At 44.3% G+C, this 12,264-nt stretch overlaps 1 protein-coding gene across 2 annotated transcripts in view; it reads left to right on the top strand.

The window, feature by feature from the left end:
- Tekt3 (tektin 3) overlaps positions 1 to 12,264 on the top strand; it is a 41,145-nt gene that overhangs the window by 13,747 nt on the left and 15,134 nt on the right. For both annotated transcript variants that reach the window (XM_005349875.1, XM_013347132.1), the window contains 2 exons: positions 6,604 to 6,674; positions 10,007 to 10,150. In XM_005349875.1, the coding sequence (XP_005349932.1) occupies positions 6,604 to 6,674; positions 10,007 to 10,150 (215 nt within the window). The remainder of the gene's footprint in view (positions 1 to 6,603; positions 6,675 to 10,006; positions 10,151 to 12,264) is intronic.

The following is a 12,264-nucleotide window of genomic DNA, read 5'->3' as shown; positions in this document are numbered from 1 at the left end:
ACCAGGCAGGAAGTAGAGGAAGGGTAATGAGAACAGGAGAATTCTGGGAAGAGGAAAGAGTCAGTCTGCAGTCATCACCCAGACGCAGAGCAAGCAAGATGTGTCTGCCTCGCTGAAAAAGGTACCAAGCCACGTGGCTAACACAGACAAGTATTATGGACTAATATAAGTTATAAGAGTTAACAAGAAGCCTGAGCTAATAGGCCAATCAGTTTATGATTAATGTAGGCCTCTGTGTGTTTCTTTGGGACTTAATGACTGCAGCATCCAGGTGAGACAGAAAGTACTGTCAACAAGCCTCTATCCTAAAATTCATATGCAAGCCCAGGGGTTTCACGGGAGCTATAATAATGCCAAAAAAGAAGATAGTTGGAGGATTCTAACCTCCCAGTAAAATTTATTGCTACATTATAATGTATAAGATAGTGTAACACAGAGACAGATCAATGGGACAGAGCTTGAGTACTGAGATACAGACACTCACAGTGACCATCAGTTGGTCTTTGACAAGCATGCCAAGGACATTCAATAAGAAAAGAATGGTTTCCAAAAAATGGTCCTTGGACAGTTGGATATCCATGTGCAAAAATAAAGAACTCACATCCCTAAACTATGGCATACAAAAACATTACATAAAATGGTGGAAGACTTAAGAGTAGAAGTTAAAATGACGAAATGCTCAGGGAAGGCATGTACAAATAATTCTGATGCTGGGATAGGTGACAGAGTTTTAGAACATGACACTAAGATAAGCCACGTAACCAAAACTGAAAAATTGGTGCGTCAAAGATTATCATTACAAATCTTTACATATCATAAATCTGATATGGGCTTGTATCTGGACTATATAAATAGTGATGAAAAGTTTTAGGGAAAAATAAGTAATCCAATTTTTAAAAATGGTCAGGTTGTCTAGTCAGTTCTCCAGGGAGAAGGCATGAAACCACTAAGAATGATTCGTCTCCAAGAAAATATAAATGACCTTTATAATGGGACTCATTTATACCCACTAGGACGGTGATGACCAAAGAGAAAATAAAAGCTGAGACTGTGGAGGGGTCAGAATCGGCGCACATTGCTGGTGGAAATGTAAAACGATGCATCTACTTTGGAAATGATTAGAGTTACTACATAACCCAGCAACTCTACTCCCGGGTATCCACCCAAGGAGAAAAGAAAACATGAGCCGAGAGGGAAAAGCTTGCGTGGGAATATGTATAGGAACAGTATGTAGAACAGCCCCAAAGTGAAAACGTCATAATGGACATTCCCATAGTCGAGAATTCTTTAGCAACTCAGTGTAGGTTAGTGGGTGCCTAGGAGGTCCAGGGGAGGCTAAAGCATGGTGGTGACAGCTAAGAGGTGCTTGCCTTTTGGGTCCAGGTGATGGAAGTGCCCTGGGTTTGGTTTTGCTGATTTTCAGTTGTATTTCTGAACAGCCCAGCCCAGTGGGGGTGACTGACACACAAAAGTTACATCCTTGGATCTTCATGCACAACTTGAAGGCAGCAAGGCCCAAGCCCAATCTGTTCTTCCCCAGCAATCTTCCTGCTCGAGTCACCTTCTGCAGAGGCTTAGTGAATCTCTGAACTTCCAGAAGCCTGGGGCCTTGAAAGTTTTGTTTACATCTCGGGTTTTATGTGCTTCCTTCCTCAATCCAGGAAGGAATGTTTAAGGTTGGAGAAAAGAGCTGCTAGAAGACCTCCGGCCTCCTGAACACTGACTGTCTGCTAAGCTCCAGCTTCTTTCACTGTGGGTGGCAGTCCCCTCTGCGGCTGTGTAACGGAATGTACGGGGGTCATAAACATTTGGCAGTAGTGCAAGAGTTCTAAATATTCAAAATTAAAAATTAACCAAAACCAAACTTGCAAGGATCCTGATCTTTGGAAGTGTTCATCCATGTTGGAACATGTGACTCCACTGCAGCCTTGGTTCTGAATGCACTTTGCACTGTGCATGCCATACATGCATGCAACGCTGCAGCAATGCTGCCTGAAACACCTCATCTCAGAGTTGAGACTATTGTATGTTAGGAATTGCAATGTTTTTCTCTACATAATTTTCTGTGGTTATAGAAACATGATGGTTGAATTACAGGAAACAGAGACGTTTAATATTTCTCTCCCATCATTCCTCAGGATACAAGTATAAAACTAGTGTGCCTTTGCATTATATAGCTCAAACATCTGGTTTTAAAAATTGCTGACTTTAGTTTCCATAAAAATATTTTAGTTGTTAAATGAATTTCCAACAACTTCTGGAATGGCCCTGAATGTAACGCCCCCTTCTGTTCTATGTATTTATATAAACAGCATTTATGGTACAGAGGACACCAAATCAACTCTGAAAGACACCCAAAGACACTCTGTCCTGCAGTGTCAAATATTCAGCTTAGACCTAACTCTTTGCAAATGTGAATAAGCTCATTATCTCAATCGTATGCAAGTCTGTGCTTTACTTTTAGTAAGTTGCAAAATTATGTGCATGCCTAAGAACTGGTTTTCTGTTTGTTTGTTTTTTGTTTTTGTTTGTTTGGTTTTGGTTTGCTGAGAAAGGGTTTCTCTGTGTAGCTTGGGCTGTCCTGGAACTCACTCTGTAGACCAGGTTAGCCTTGAACTCACAGAGATCCACCTGCCTCTGCCTTCCAAGTGCTGGGATTAAAGGCATGTGCCACCACCGTCTGGCTCAAAGAACTGTTTTAAATGAATTTCTGTTTGATGTGTTACCACTGAGTATTTGATGTGTATACCTATTTTAAGTAGATTTAAGAGCATCTAAAAATCTTCCAGGCCAAGGAGGTTATAAACAGAAAAAGTCTAATAATTTCTGGACTAAGCACTTAGTTATCGGTGTGAATTCCTGGGAAAGTGTCATAGTCCTTACATTTACTTTATAATTCATCTCTGGGCAGAGTTAACCAGTGGCTAAGCTGGCATCTGTACTAGTGCTGGCTGATATTGAAGCAGGTGTGTAGCTATAGTTGCACCAAGACTTGGGAGCATAAGGCTCCCAAGTTTTCACTCAGGATGGCAGGAAGGAAAAGGCTGCAGAGTCTCTACTCTGACACCCCCACTCCATGCAACACAGCCCTAGGAAGACAGTTCATAGGAGGTGGTGATAGCAGGAGATGCACTGTGAAGGTTTCACCTGTTCAATGAGAAGGCTTAACCCAAGGTTCCTCCATCACCAAGACAAAGTTCCTGTTTGGCTTTTGCCCACAGTCCTGTTGGTGAGAACAGGTAGTCACCAAATACTACATAGATATTTTGAGACTCTCTGGGAAGTCAGATCACTGTGTGGTGTCACTTCTTTGTCTCCAAGTCTATGCATGCATTGACTTTATTCCCCCCTGTGACAGAGTCAGAATCCTAGGCCCACTTCCCTGTGCTATGCTATGCCAGAGGCTGCAGTCATGGGCTCATTGGACCTGAGCCACTGGTGTGGGAGGTCTTTCTGTCTATGTGTCGCTTTTATTGGTTAATGAAAAAAGAAACTGCCTTGGCCTGTTGATAGGGCAGAACTTAGGTGGGCGGACTAAATGCTGGGAGAAGGAAGGTGGAGAAAGAGACGCCATGGAGCTACCAGAGTCAGACATGCTGAAACTTTGCTAGTAAGCCAATGCCATGTGGCAATAAACAGATTAATGGAGATGGGTTAAGTTAAAATGTAAGAGCTAGCTTATAAGTAGTTAGAGTTAATAGGCCAAGCAGTGTTTTAAATAATATAGTTTCTGTGTGGTTATTTTGGATCTAAGCTAGCCAGGCGGCCGGGAACAAACAAGTAGTGCTCCCCGAAACAGGCCACCTCCACGACCTCTTCCTTCTGCACATACCCACTACCTTCTGTTGACAGAGATTTCTGTCCTGCCCAGTCCCACAGCCGTTCAGTCCCAAAGAAACACATAGAGGTCTACACTAATCACAAACTGGTTGGCCTATTAGCTCAGGCTTCTTATTAACTTTTACATCCTACATTAACTCATAATTCTTGTCTATGTGAGCCATATGGCTTGGTACCTTTTATCAGCAGGCATTCTCATCTTGCTGCCTCTGCATCTGGGTAACAACTTCAGACTGACTCTTTCCTCTTCCCTGAATTCTCCTGTTCTGGTTGCTCCACCTATACTTCCTGCTTGGCTAATGGCCAATCAGCATTTTATTAAAGCAATATAAGTGACAATTCTTTACAGTGTACAAGATCATTGTCCCACAGCAACCTTCTGTAAGCATTCATCTCAAGGCAGGGAAGGGATGAATGCAGTATGTGTAGTTCCACTGCAGGTATGAGTGCAGATTGACAGGTCAGCTAACACTGGGCACAGCGCCGCTGCAGGTATGTATGCAGATTGACAGGTCAGCTAACACTGGGCACAGCGCCGCTGCAGGTATGAATGCAATGTTAGCAGGTCAGCTAACACTGGACAGCTTCACAGGTCCCATTTCTAGACTTTCCTTGCTCATGTAAATTCCTCTTTCTTAAACCATCTGCTATTCTTTGTCTGACTTTATTTGAATTCACAAATAAAAACTACTGTTTAAAGATAAAAAATATCAAAGTATAACATGCATTTTCCCACTGGAAATTCCAGGAAATTCTACTGCTTGCATTGTATCTGAAAGCATACTGCACATACATGATGCTGTCTAGGCAGGACTCCATGCATCCTTTGATCTCTCTCTCTGTCTCTCTCTGTCTCTCTGTCTCTCTCTGTCTCTCTGTGTCTCTGTCTCTGTCTCTCTCTCTCCTTTCTCCTCTACCCCTTCTTTACATGCCACCAAGACAGATGAAAATTAAACAATACAAAAATCTAAGATTCTTAGTATCCCATGGCTGTTTGTAAGAGCAGGCAGAACTTTACTATGACAGGGAAACTGAGAAAACTCTTAGTTGTTGATTTCACCAACCCTGAGCACTTAAGAATCAGACAGCAAGTTTAACATTTTAAACATATTCAGTACTGCCTAAACATATATGTGGCATGTTCATATGTATATGGAAGTGCACATGTTTGTGTATGTGCATGCATGTAAAGGCCAGAGGATAACATTAGCTGCCATTCTCTGGAATGCTTGCGCTCTCTCTTGAGCCATCTTGTCTGGCATCTTTGTATAGGTTGTGGGAATCAAACTCAGGTCCTTGTGCTTGCAAAAGAATTGCTTTACTGCCTGAGCTCCCTGCTCCCTGCCGTGCCTTATTCAATACTTTAAGTTAAACAATAAAAGAAGATAACTAACAGGTGAGTCATAATCTCAGAGTGAAGAAAACATCATAATCAAATTAACAGAGACAGAAATCAAAAAATTGATAGATTTTAGCATCATGGAAATTATGTTAATATAAAAAACACAGTGTCAATATAAAATCATCATGCATAAAATTATATCATTTCTGACAGAAAAGATTGATTCCTTTTTTTTGTTTTGAGGTAGGGGTTTCCTACTCTAACCCAGGCTAGCCTTGGACTTAAACTCCTCCAGTCTCTCGGCCTTCCTTGTGCCTGAGACTACAGGAGCCACCACCACATGTGGCTAAGAAGTGCATTTTAAATATACTAAGAACATCAAATACATCCTGATATTAGCCTGCAAACACAGGCAGCTTGGCTGTTTGTCTTGGGCACGTTCTGTCACATTGGCGAGAGTTGGAAGCTAGCTGGCTCCCTGGCTCCCTGGTGTGCTCAAGGAAGGCAGACCCATTTATCCATGTAGATAAATGCAACTTCGCGGAAGGAAATTTTTCCTTTCCTTGCCAAGCCTTGGAAACAGGCATGACCCGTGGCGGTGTCTACATGTTTACACTGATTGTTTGCACAGCATTGTTTAATGTCACGGGAGAGCATCCAAGTTCAAAATGCCACAAACCAAGTGTTAAGGATGACCACTTTTTACTTGAGAAAATGATAAAAATGATTGTGTACACTTACAAAAATTTCTAAAAGATGTTGAGTTTACAAATTTTCTAATGTTCATGTTAATTTCAGAGGGAAATTGATATTTGCATGCTATGAAGTAGTACATATATCATTGTAGCCTCAGTATGCCACACATTTGCTCAATGAGTGGCACGGCTAACACGGGTGTTGGTTCAAGTGTAGGGACTGAGCCAAGGGCACAGCATGGCATCAGGTGGTCGACCTCCAGAGTGGAAGTCAATTTCCATGTTTGAAACACAGGGCTTTACCCGTTATTATTGATGTACCTCCACAGAGACGCTCCCAGGGCCCGGTCTTCACTGGTTTTCTTTACTTTTGAGGGAGAGCTGTAGAGAAAAAAGGTATCAGTCAAGTACAGTCTTTCACATCACCAGAATTTTAGGGTTTTTGTTGTTGTTTTGTTTTAGTTAAAGATAGAGTAGAAACGAACACTAAAATTTTCACTCTGTTCCAGCTTCATTCATATTACACTTTCCCTATAAGGGAAGGCTGATTTGTATTATCATGGGGCATGAAGGTAAATGAGTAGATAGAAATTTCTTTTTAATGCTTATCATCACAGATTTTCAACAAATAAAAAGTTTGTTTATTGACGGATTTGAGCACTGAGGGCTTTGGATGATATACTCAATGAAAGCGTTAATGTGTGGTTTTGTTTTTCAATTGAGTAGGAAGTTGATGCCATTCTGTGTTGTCAAGAAAGAATGAGGCGACATCTGGATAAGGCAATTGCCCAACTCGCGTAAGCATTTCCTCTCTATCCAGTTTAAACCCAGCATTGAACTGTGCTTCTGCCTCCTGGGCACACTGCTCTTAGCACATCTTAAGAGCACATGGGTGCACACACACATGCACACATGGACAGGCACACACACACACATGCACACATGGACAGGCACACACACACACATGCACACATGGACAGGCACACATACACACGCATGGACAGGCACGGACAGGCACACACACATCTGGGCACACGGGTACACACATATACACATTTTTATTCGGAGGTGAGGATGAGCACTTTGGATCTTGTTTTCGATTTTTATTTCAAAACTAATTTGGGGATGCTGTGGGAAGGATGGCCAATGTCCTTTAACTCAAGACTCTTACTTTGAGGCCTGTGTTCCATCCTGGCACTTGGTTTTCGTATGTCCATGAAGACGCACATCTTCTGATTACATCATCACGGCGTTCGCTGTGCCCACAGCGCTACCGTTAGGCACTGCTCCTGTTCTCTGCCGGAATACAACTCCCTCAAGGCTTGGGTTCTTGGCCACTCACTCTATGGCAAGGGTGGAAGAATGGGAAAGGAGAAGAAGAGGCAGTTCTTTAGTTATGGTAACGGCTGTCAGAATAGAAAAGTTACTGGCTGAGTCTGCTGACTAACAGCCCTCCAAAGGTCTGTGTTGGCTGTGGTCACACAAAGAAGCAGTGTTGAAAACACCCCTCCCTCAATGAAATGATGGCCACGTATATGCTGTCATTACCAAAGATGACATGTGGTTCACCTCAGCTAACAAGTGTCACAGAGGCATCAAATCACTACCTGCTTAGTTTGCCAACCTGTTGCCATGGAGTCAACCCCGGGAAGGTTGGTGAGGTTCGCATGCTGCAGTCCTCTGGAGGTGGCATTAGAAAGCTCTATTACTCAGAAATTGGTAAGATGCACAATCCGTTTCAGAGGCTGCCTGGCGTGATTTGACTAATGGACAGGTAGTTCTGATCTGAACTCATGACTTCTTTAAGAATTCTAGAATCTACATTTAGCAAGTTTCAGAGAGTCTGTCCTGATCCCCATTTTCGTTCATAATCAAGAATCTGCTGTTAGGTCTTGTGTCCTTGACTTTCCGTGGCACCATTGTTCCATGCTGAGATGGCCACATCTCTCTATAAGTCCACATTGCTGATTGCCTCCCTTGGTTGTATCACAGGCCCTTGTACAAGGTCCTGACCATGTGTATTCATTTGCTTGGATTTTTGTTGGTGACCCTTTAAGAAGCTTGCCTTTGTTTACATCTATAGTAGACGGTGCTGACCTCACCTCCCTGGGTACCTTTTCTATTGTACTGTCTCCACTTGCTTTGAATGTGACTGTCACACTCTCAGAATGCACATCAGTTGAAAACGAAACTTCCCTGGGCACTAACATAGCACCCAGGGCTACTGACATCTTTGTTTATACGACAAGTGAACGAGGTACCACCTCACATACCTTCCCAGGTAGACTCACAGGCTCCCCTCCCATCAAAGATGTCATCCCAAGAGAGGAAGCCCATGGGATGTGCTGCTCCCAGATCGCAAACAATACAGATCTTCTAGTCCAGAGTCCCAACATAATAACTCAATGCTGGAGGCTCAGCTGTGTCAAGGGGAGGCATCTTTTTGCATATGTATTCTCCTATAAGATTCATAAGACACAGATGGTTTGCCTGGAGCTGCTCTCATTTCTACCTTACAAAAAAAGCTAAAGCTTTATGGAAGTGATTTGTCTGAAGGCACAGGCCACGGAGAGTGAAGCTGCTGGCGTCAGTTCATTCCACCGAAAGCAATCTTTGCCAAGTGGTTCCTGTGCTCAGCTTTGCTTATGGTTCTAGAAGCATAGATGTGACCAATCAGCCAGTTGTCCTGCTTCTCACGGGCCACATGCTAAGAGCTCTCAACTTTCCCAAATGTCAGCAGCCTACTGGGGTCTACGTTTGGGTGTGGAAGGAGCACACAGGCTTAGGGTGTCACCCGAAGTCCCCCAGATCCTCTTTTCACCCATGTGTCTCCCAACTCCAGTGATGGAATTCTGTCAATCCAGTGAGTCAGCTGAGCTCTTGATTCTCACTGAAGTCCAACCTCATGGGAGATTGGCTTGGTTCTTAAACTTACCCAGAAGCCGAATACTTCTTACCTCCTCGGCTGTCTCCTTAGTCCCTGCTGTCTCCCTCCTTCATAGTCACTGCTGTGGCTCCTAGCGTGTCTTCCCAGGTCTTCAGCAGTGGGTCCTCAGTACAGCAACAGAATGGCCTAGCTAAAAGGCAAGTCAGCAGTCTCCAGTCTCTCTTTGGAGAAAACCTGGGCCTTGGCAGCGTCCACCATCCAACGTGTGTGACCTGGTTGTCCTTACACCAGGGTTCAGTGTCATCTGATGAGCTCTCTCCTGCCCACCCTGTGTAAAGTCACAGCACCTGCTCTGGGGTTCCTGGTTCCTCTTTTGGTTTTTACCATGATCTTCTAGCCACTTCAGCTTCCCATGTAGTGTATGTACAGTCTATGGGCTCATGGTAGGACAAACTCCTTGGAGAAGAGTTTCTGCTGTGTTCACTATTTCTCAGGCTCACACAAAAATTATTTATTAAGTGAACAGTGACCATGAACGAAGATATGTTTCACCCGTCACCCATGCCCACCTCTCCTCCAGGGTTAGTCTCTGGGCGTGACTTGTGGGTCATCTCTCTCCCTGGAATTTGGGCAAGAATATCTCTGAGATTACCGGGGTCTCTTCTCTCCCAGTAGCTGGGCGCTGGGGCAGAGTGTTGGGGTGAACTGCCAGCTCCTCGACCTCACTCCAAGCACTCTTTAGAACCTGATTCTGACTCTTAGTTTATATCTCCTGGGGAACATCTGTGCCACAACATGGCCACAAACTTAGGTCGCCAATGGATTGAGGGAGGTTTTGATGTGTATGTCTCATGGGTTCTGCGGGAAATTATATTCAAAGCATAGGGAAAGGGGAGAGAATATAGAAAATGAACGGGAAGAAAGAGAGGAAGGCACAGAAATGGACGTATGACTGCCAACCAGTGGACTCTGCCCACTTGCCTAGATCCCATGGACAGGAAATGTGGCAGGGCAGGGTGGGGCAAGGCTGGGAGGGGTGGGGCAGGGTGGGGCAGGTCAGTGTGGGGTCCTCAGGACTTTGACCATCTCCACAGATGCTCTTTTGGAGTGGGAGTTGATTGTTTTGATGGAGGGGAGTTGTAGAAGGTTCCACCTTAGAGGGGCGATGCCTGGTGGCTTGGGAAGTCATTGCCTGGCTGGAAACTTGTCTCTCTTCTCTCCCCCGTGTGTCGTGTGTCGTAGCTCAGACAGAGCAGCCCAGCACGAGCTGGAGAAAGACTTGAGCGATAAACAAACAGCCCTCCGCATCGACGGGAAATGCAAGGACCTGCGCAACACTTCGGAGGGCGTCAGCTACTTCCGGGGAGTGGAGAGAGTTGACGCAACGTAAGCCGGCACACGCCGCTCTGAGATTGTAACGTCATTCCTGCTCTCTGAGTTCATAGTGGTGTGGTATACAGGTTATACTACTCCATATTTTGTGGTCTTTTTACAACTATCACAGAATCCCCCAAGACTCGGTGAACAGAAACTTCTTAGTTTCCCCGTTTCTGGAGTCTTGAAAGTCCACGGTGGCAAGTTCTTGTGAGAGATTTTGGGCCGAAGAAACAGAAGGGTAAATGAGTATTTGCAGAAATAAAAGGCGAACTTACTTCAATAATAGCCCACTCTGGAACACTGACCAACTCCCAAGAGAACAACCTCATTTTCTCCAGAAAGGCATGAATGCAGGCAGGGATGCGACTCCGTGAGGGTTATGTCTGTCTGCATTTATTCCTAGAACCTCAAGGTAAAGCGCGTCTACACAGGCATTGATGCTTCTTGAGGACCCACTCATTACTTAAAGCCGTACTTCTCAGCCTTCCTAATGCTGTGACCCGTTAATACAGTTCCTCGTGTTATGGTGACCCCAACCATAAAATTAGTGCTACTTCATAACTAATTTTGCTGCTATGAATCATAATGTAAATATTTTTTGGGAGATAGATGTTTGCCAAGGGGGGGGGGGAGTCATGACCCACAGGTTGAGAGGTTACTGACTTAAAGGCTGTCCTGCCCAACAATGCACTGATGTAAAGACAAGTTAAAATGGGTTATGCAAAGCATCACCAGATGCCCCAAGATGAGAGACGCCCTTGGCCTTGCTCAGTTTTCAATGAAATTTCATTCTAGTAGAGCCAGGCCTTGGGGACTGAACCACTCTGTATTCTGCAAACATATAATTTTTTTTCTAACATGAAAATGGCACCTTGTTATGTAGAAAAGCATAGACAAAAAGGAAACCAGACATTGCCAGTTCCTTGATGCCCTGGGCCCTGTGGGCACAGGCTGGGAGCCATGTACGCCTTTCTCACCAATGCTTGTTCCATTTGCCTTGCTGGTAGTTCTTTGCCAGACCCCTGGATACCTAGTTGGGCCGGGCTTAGCTGAGAAGCTGAGACTGCCACTTCCTTTTAAAAATAACCAAGTTTGATGGAATGATGTTTACATAGAATAAAATGGTGGAGCAGCACGGGCGTGGCAGTGGCTCTGTCGTATTTGAATGTCCGTGGCAGCACAGCCACACGTAGATGGAGAGTTTTCACCACCCTGTAAAGATGCTCACAGTTTCCCCCGCACCTGTGTCTACGCACTACCCCTCAAGTGACTCCAAAATTGATTCTGTCCTCTGGGTGCCTTGTCCCACAGTGACTTTCTTGAGAGCTACAGTATCAGTTACCCCTCAGGTGTTTGCTGTTCAGCTGTGAATCAGAACCAGACCCTGTGTTCTGTGTAATCCGTACATGCTGCCTTACTTGGCTCAAGGAGAGCTGAGAGCTTTTTAAGGCCCCAGTTTTTGCACAAGTTCTTTTCTATCCCTTACAAAATGTAAGGAGCACCTATGACATTATTTTGGGTCTAGACAACATTGAGTCCTATTCAATATGTTATTATAAGAACAGGCAAACAGATATCGCTTATCTACCAACGAGGGACACCCAATGTGGACGACGGGTCCTTAGTCCGTCTATGTGTCCCCAGATGGGCAGATGCTCGTTTGTAACTTAATGAATGGTATTGCCCACACGCCATTTCAACACGCCTAGCCCACTTTTTGCTGTATGCTGCATCAATGATGCTGTTTTTGAGTTTGGTGTTCCTAGGCTAATATAGATTCATGAAGTAAATATTTGTGAATTTTCATGCCACACAGATTTTCCACATATATTAATCTAACCCGTTCTTTCATTCATTAAGGCCGTTTCTAAACTTCCCAAGCTTTATATTAATATTGCTGAAATGAATGTCCTTTCATCTCTGACTTTGGGAACACTATTTTCTTGGGACAGTGGAATTTTTGAGTTACAAACTCTTAGTCTGCATTGCTTACCTATTGCCCAGCAAAATCAAACCAGTTTAACATTCTCAGTTGCTAGACAGCAGCCCTTCCTACACACATCACCAGCTGCAGGTCAGCTGCAGACAGCAGCCCTTCCTACACAAATCGCCAGCTGCAGGTC

The sequence above is a fragment of the Microtus ochrogaster genome, chromosome 7 (genome assembly GCF_000317375.1).
Source record: "Microtus ochrogaster isolate Prairie Vole_2 chromosome 7, MicOch1.0, whole genome shotgun sequence".
NCBI lineage: Eukaryota > Metazoa > Chordata > Mammalia > Rodentia > Cricetidae > Microtus > Microtus ochrogaster.
Note: the sequence above shows the minus strand (reverse complement) of the source record. Positions and strands in the feature narration are given on the sequence as shown.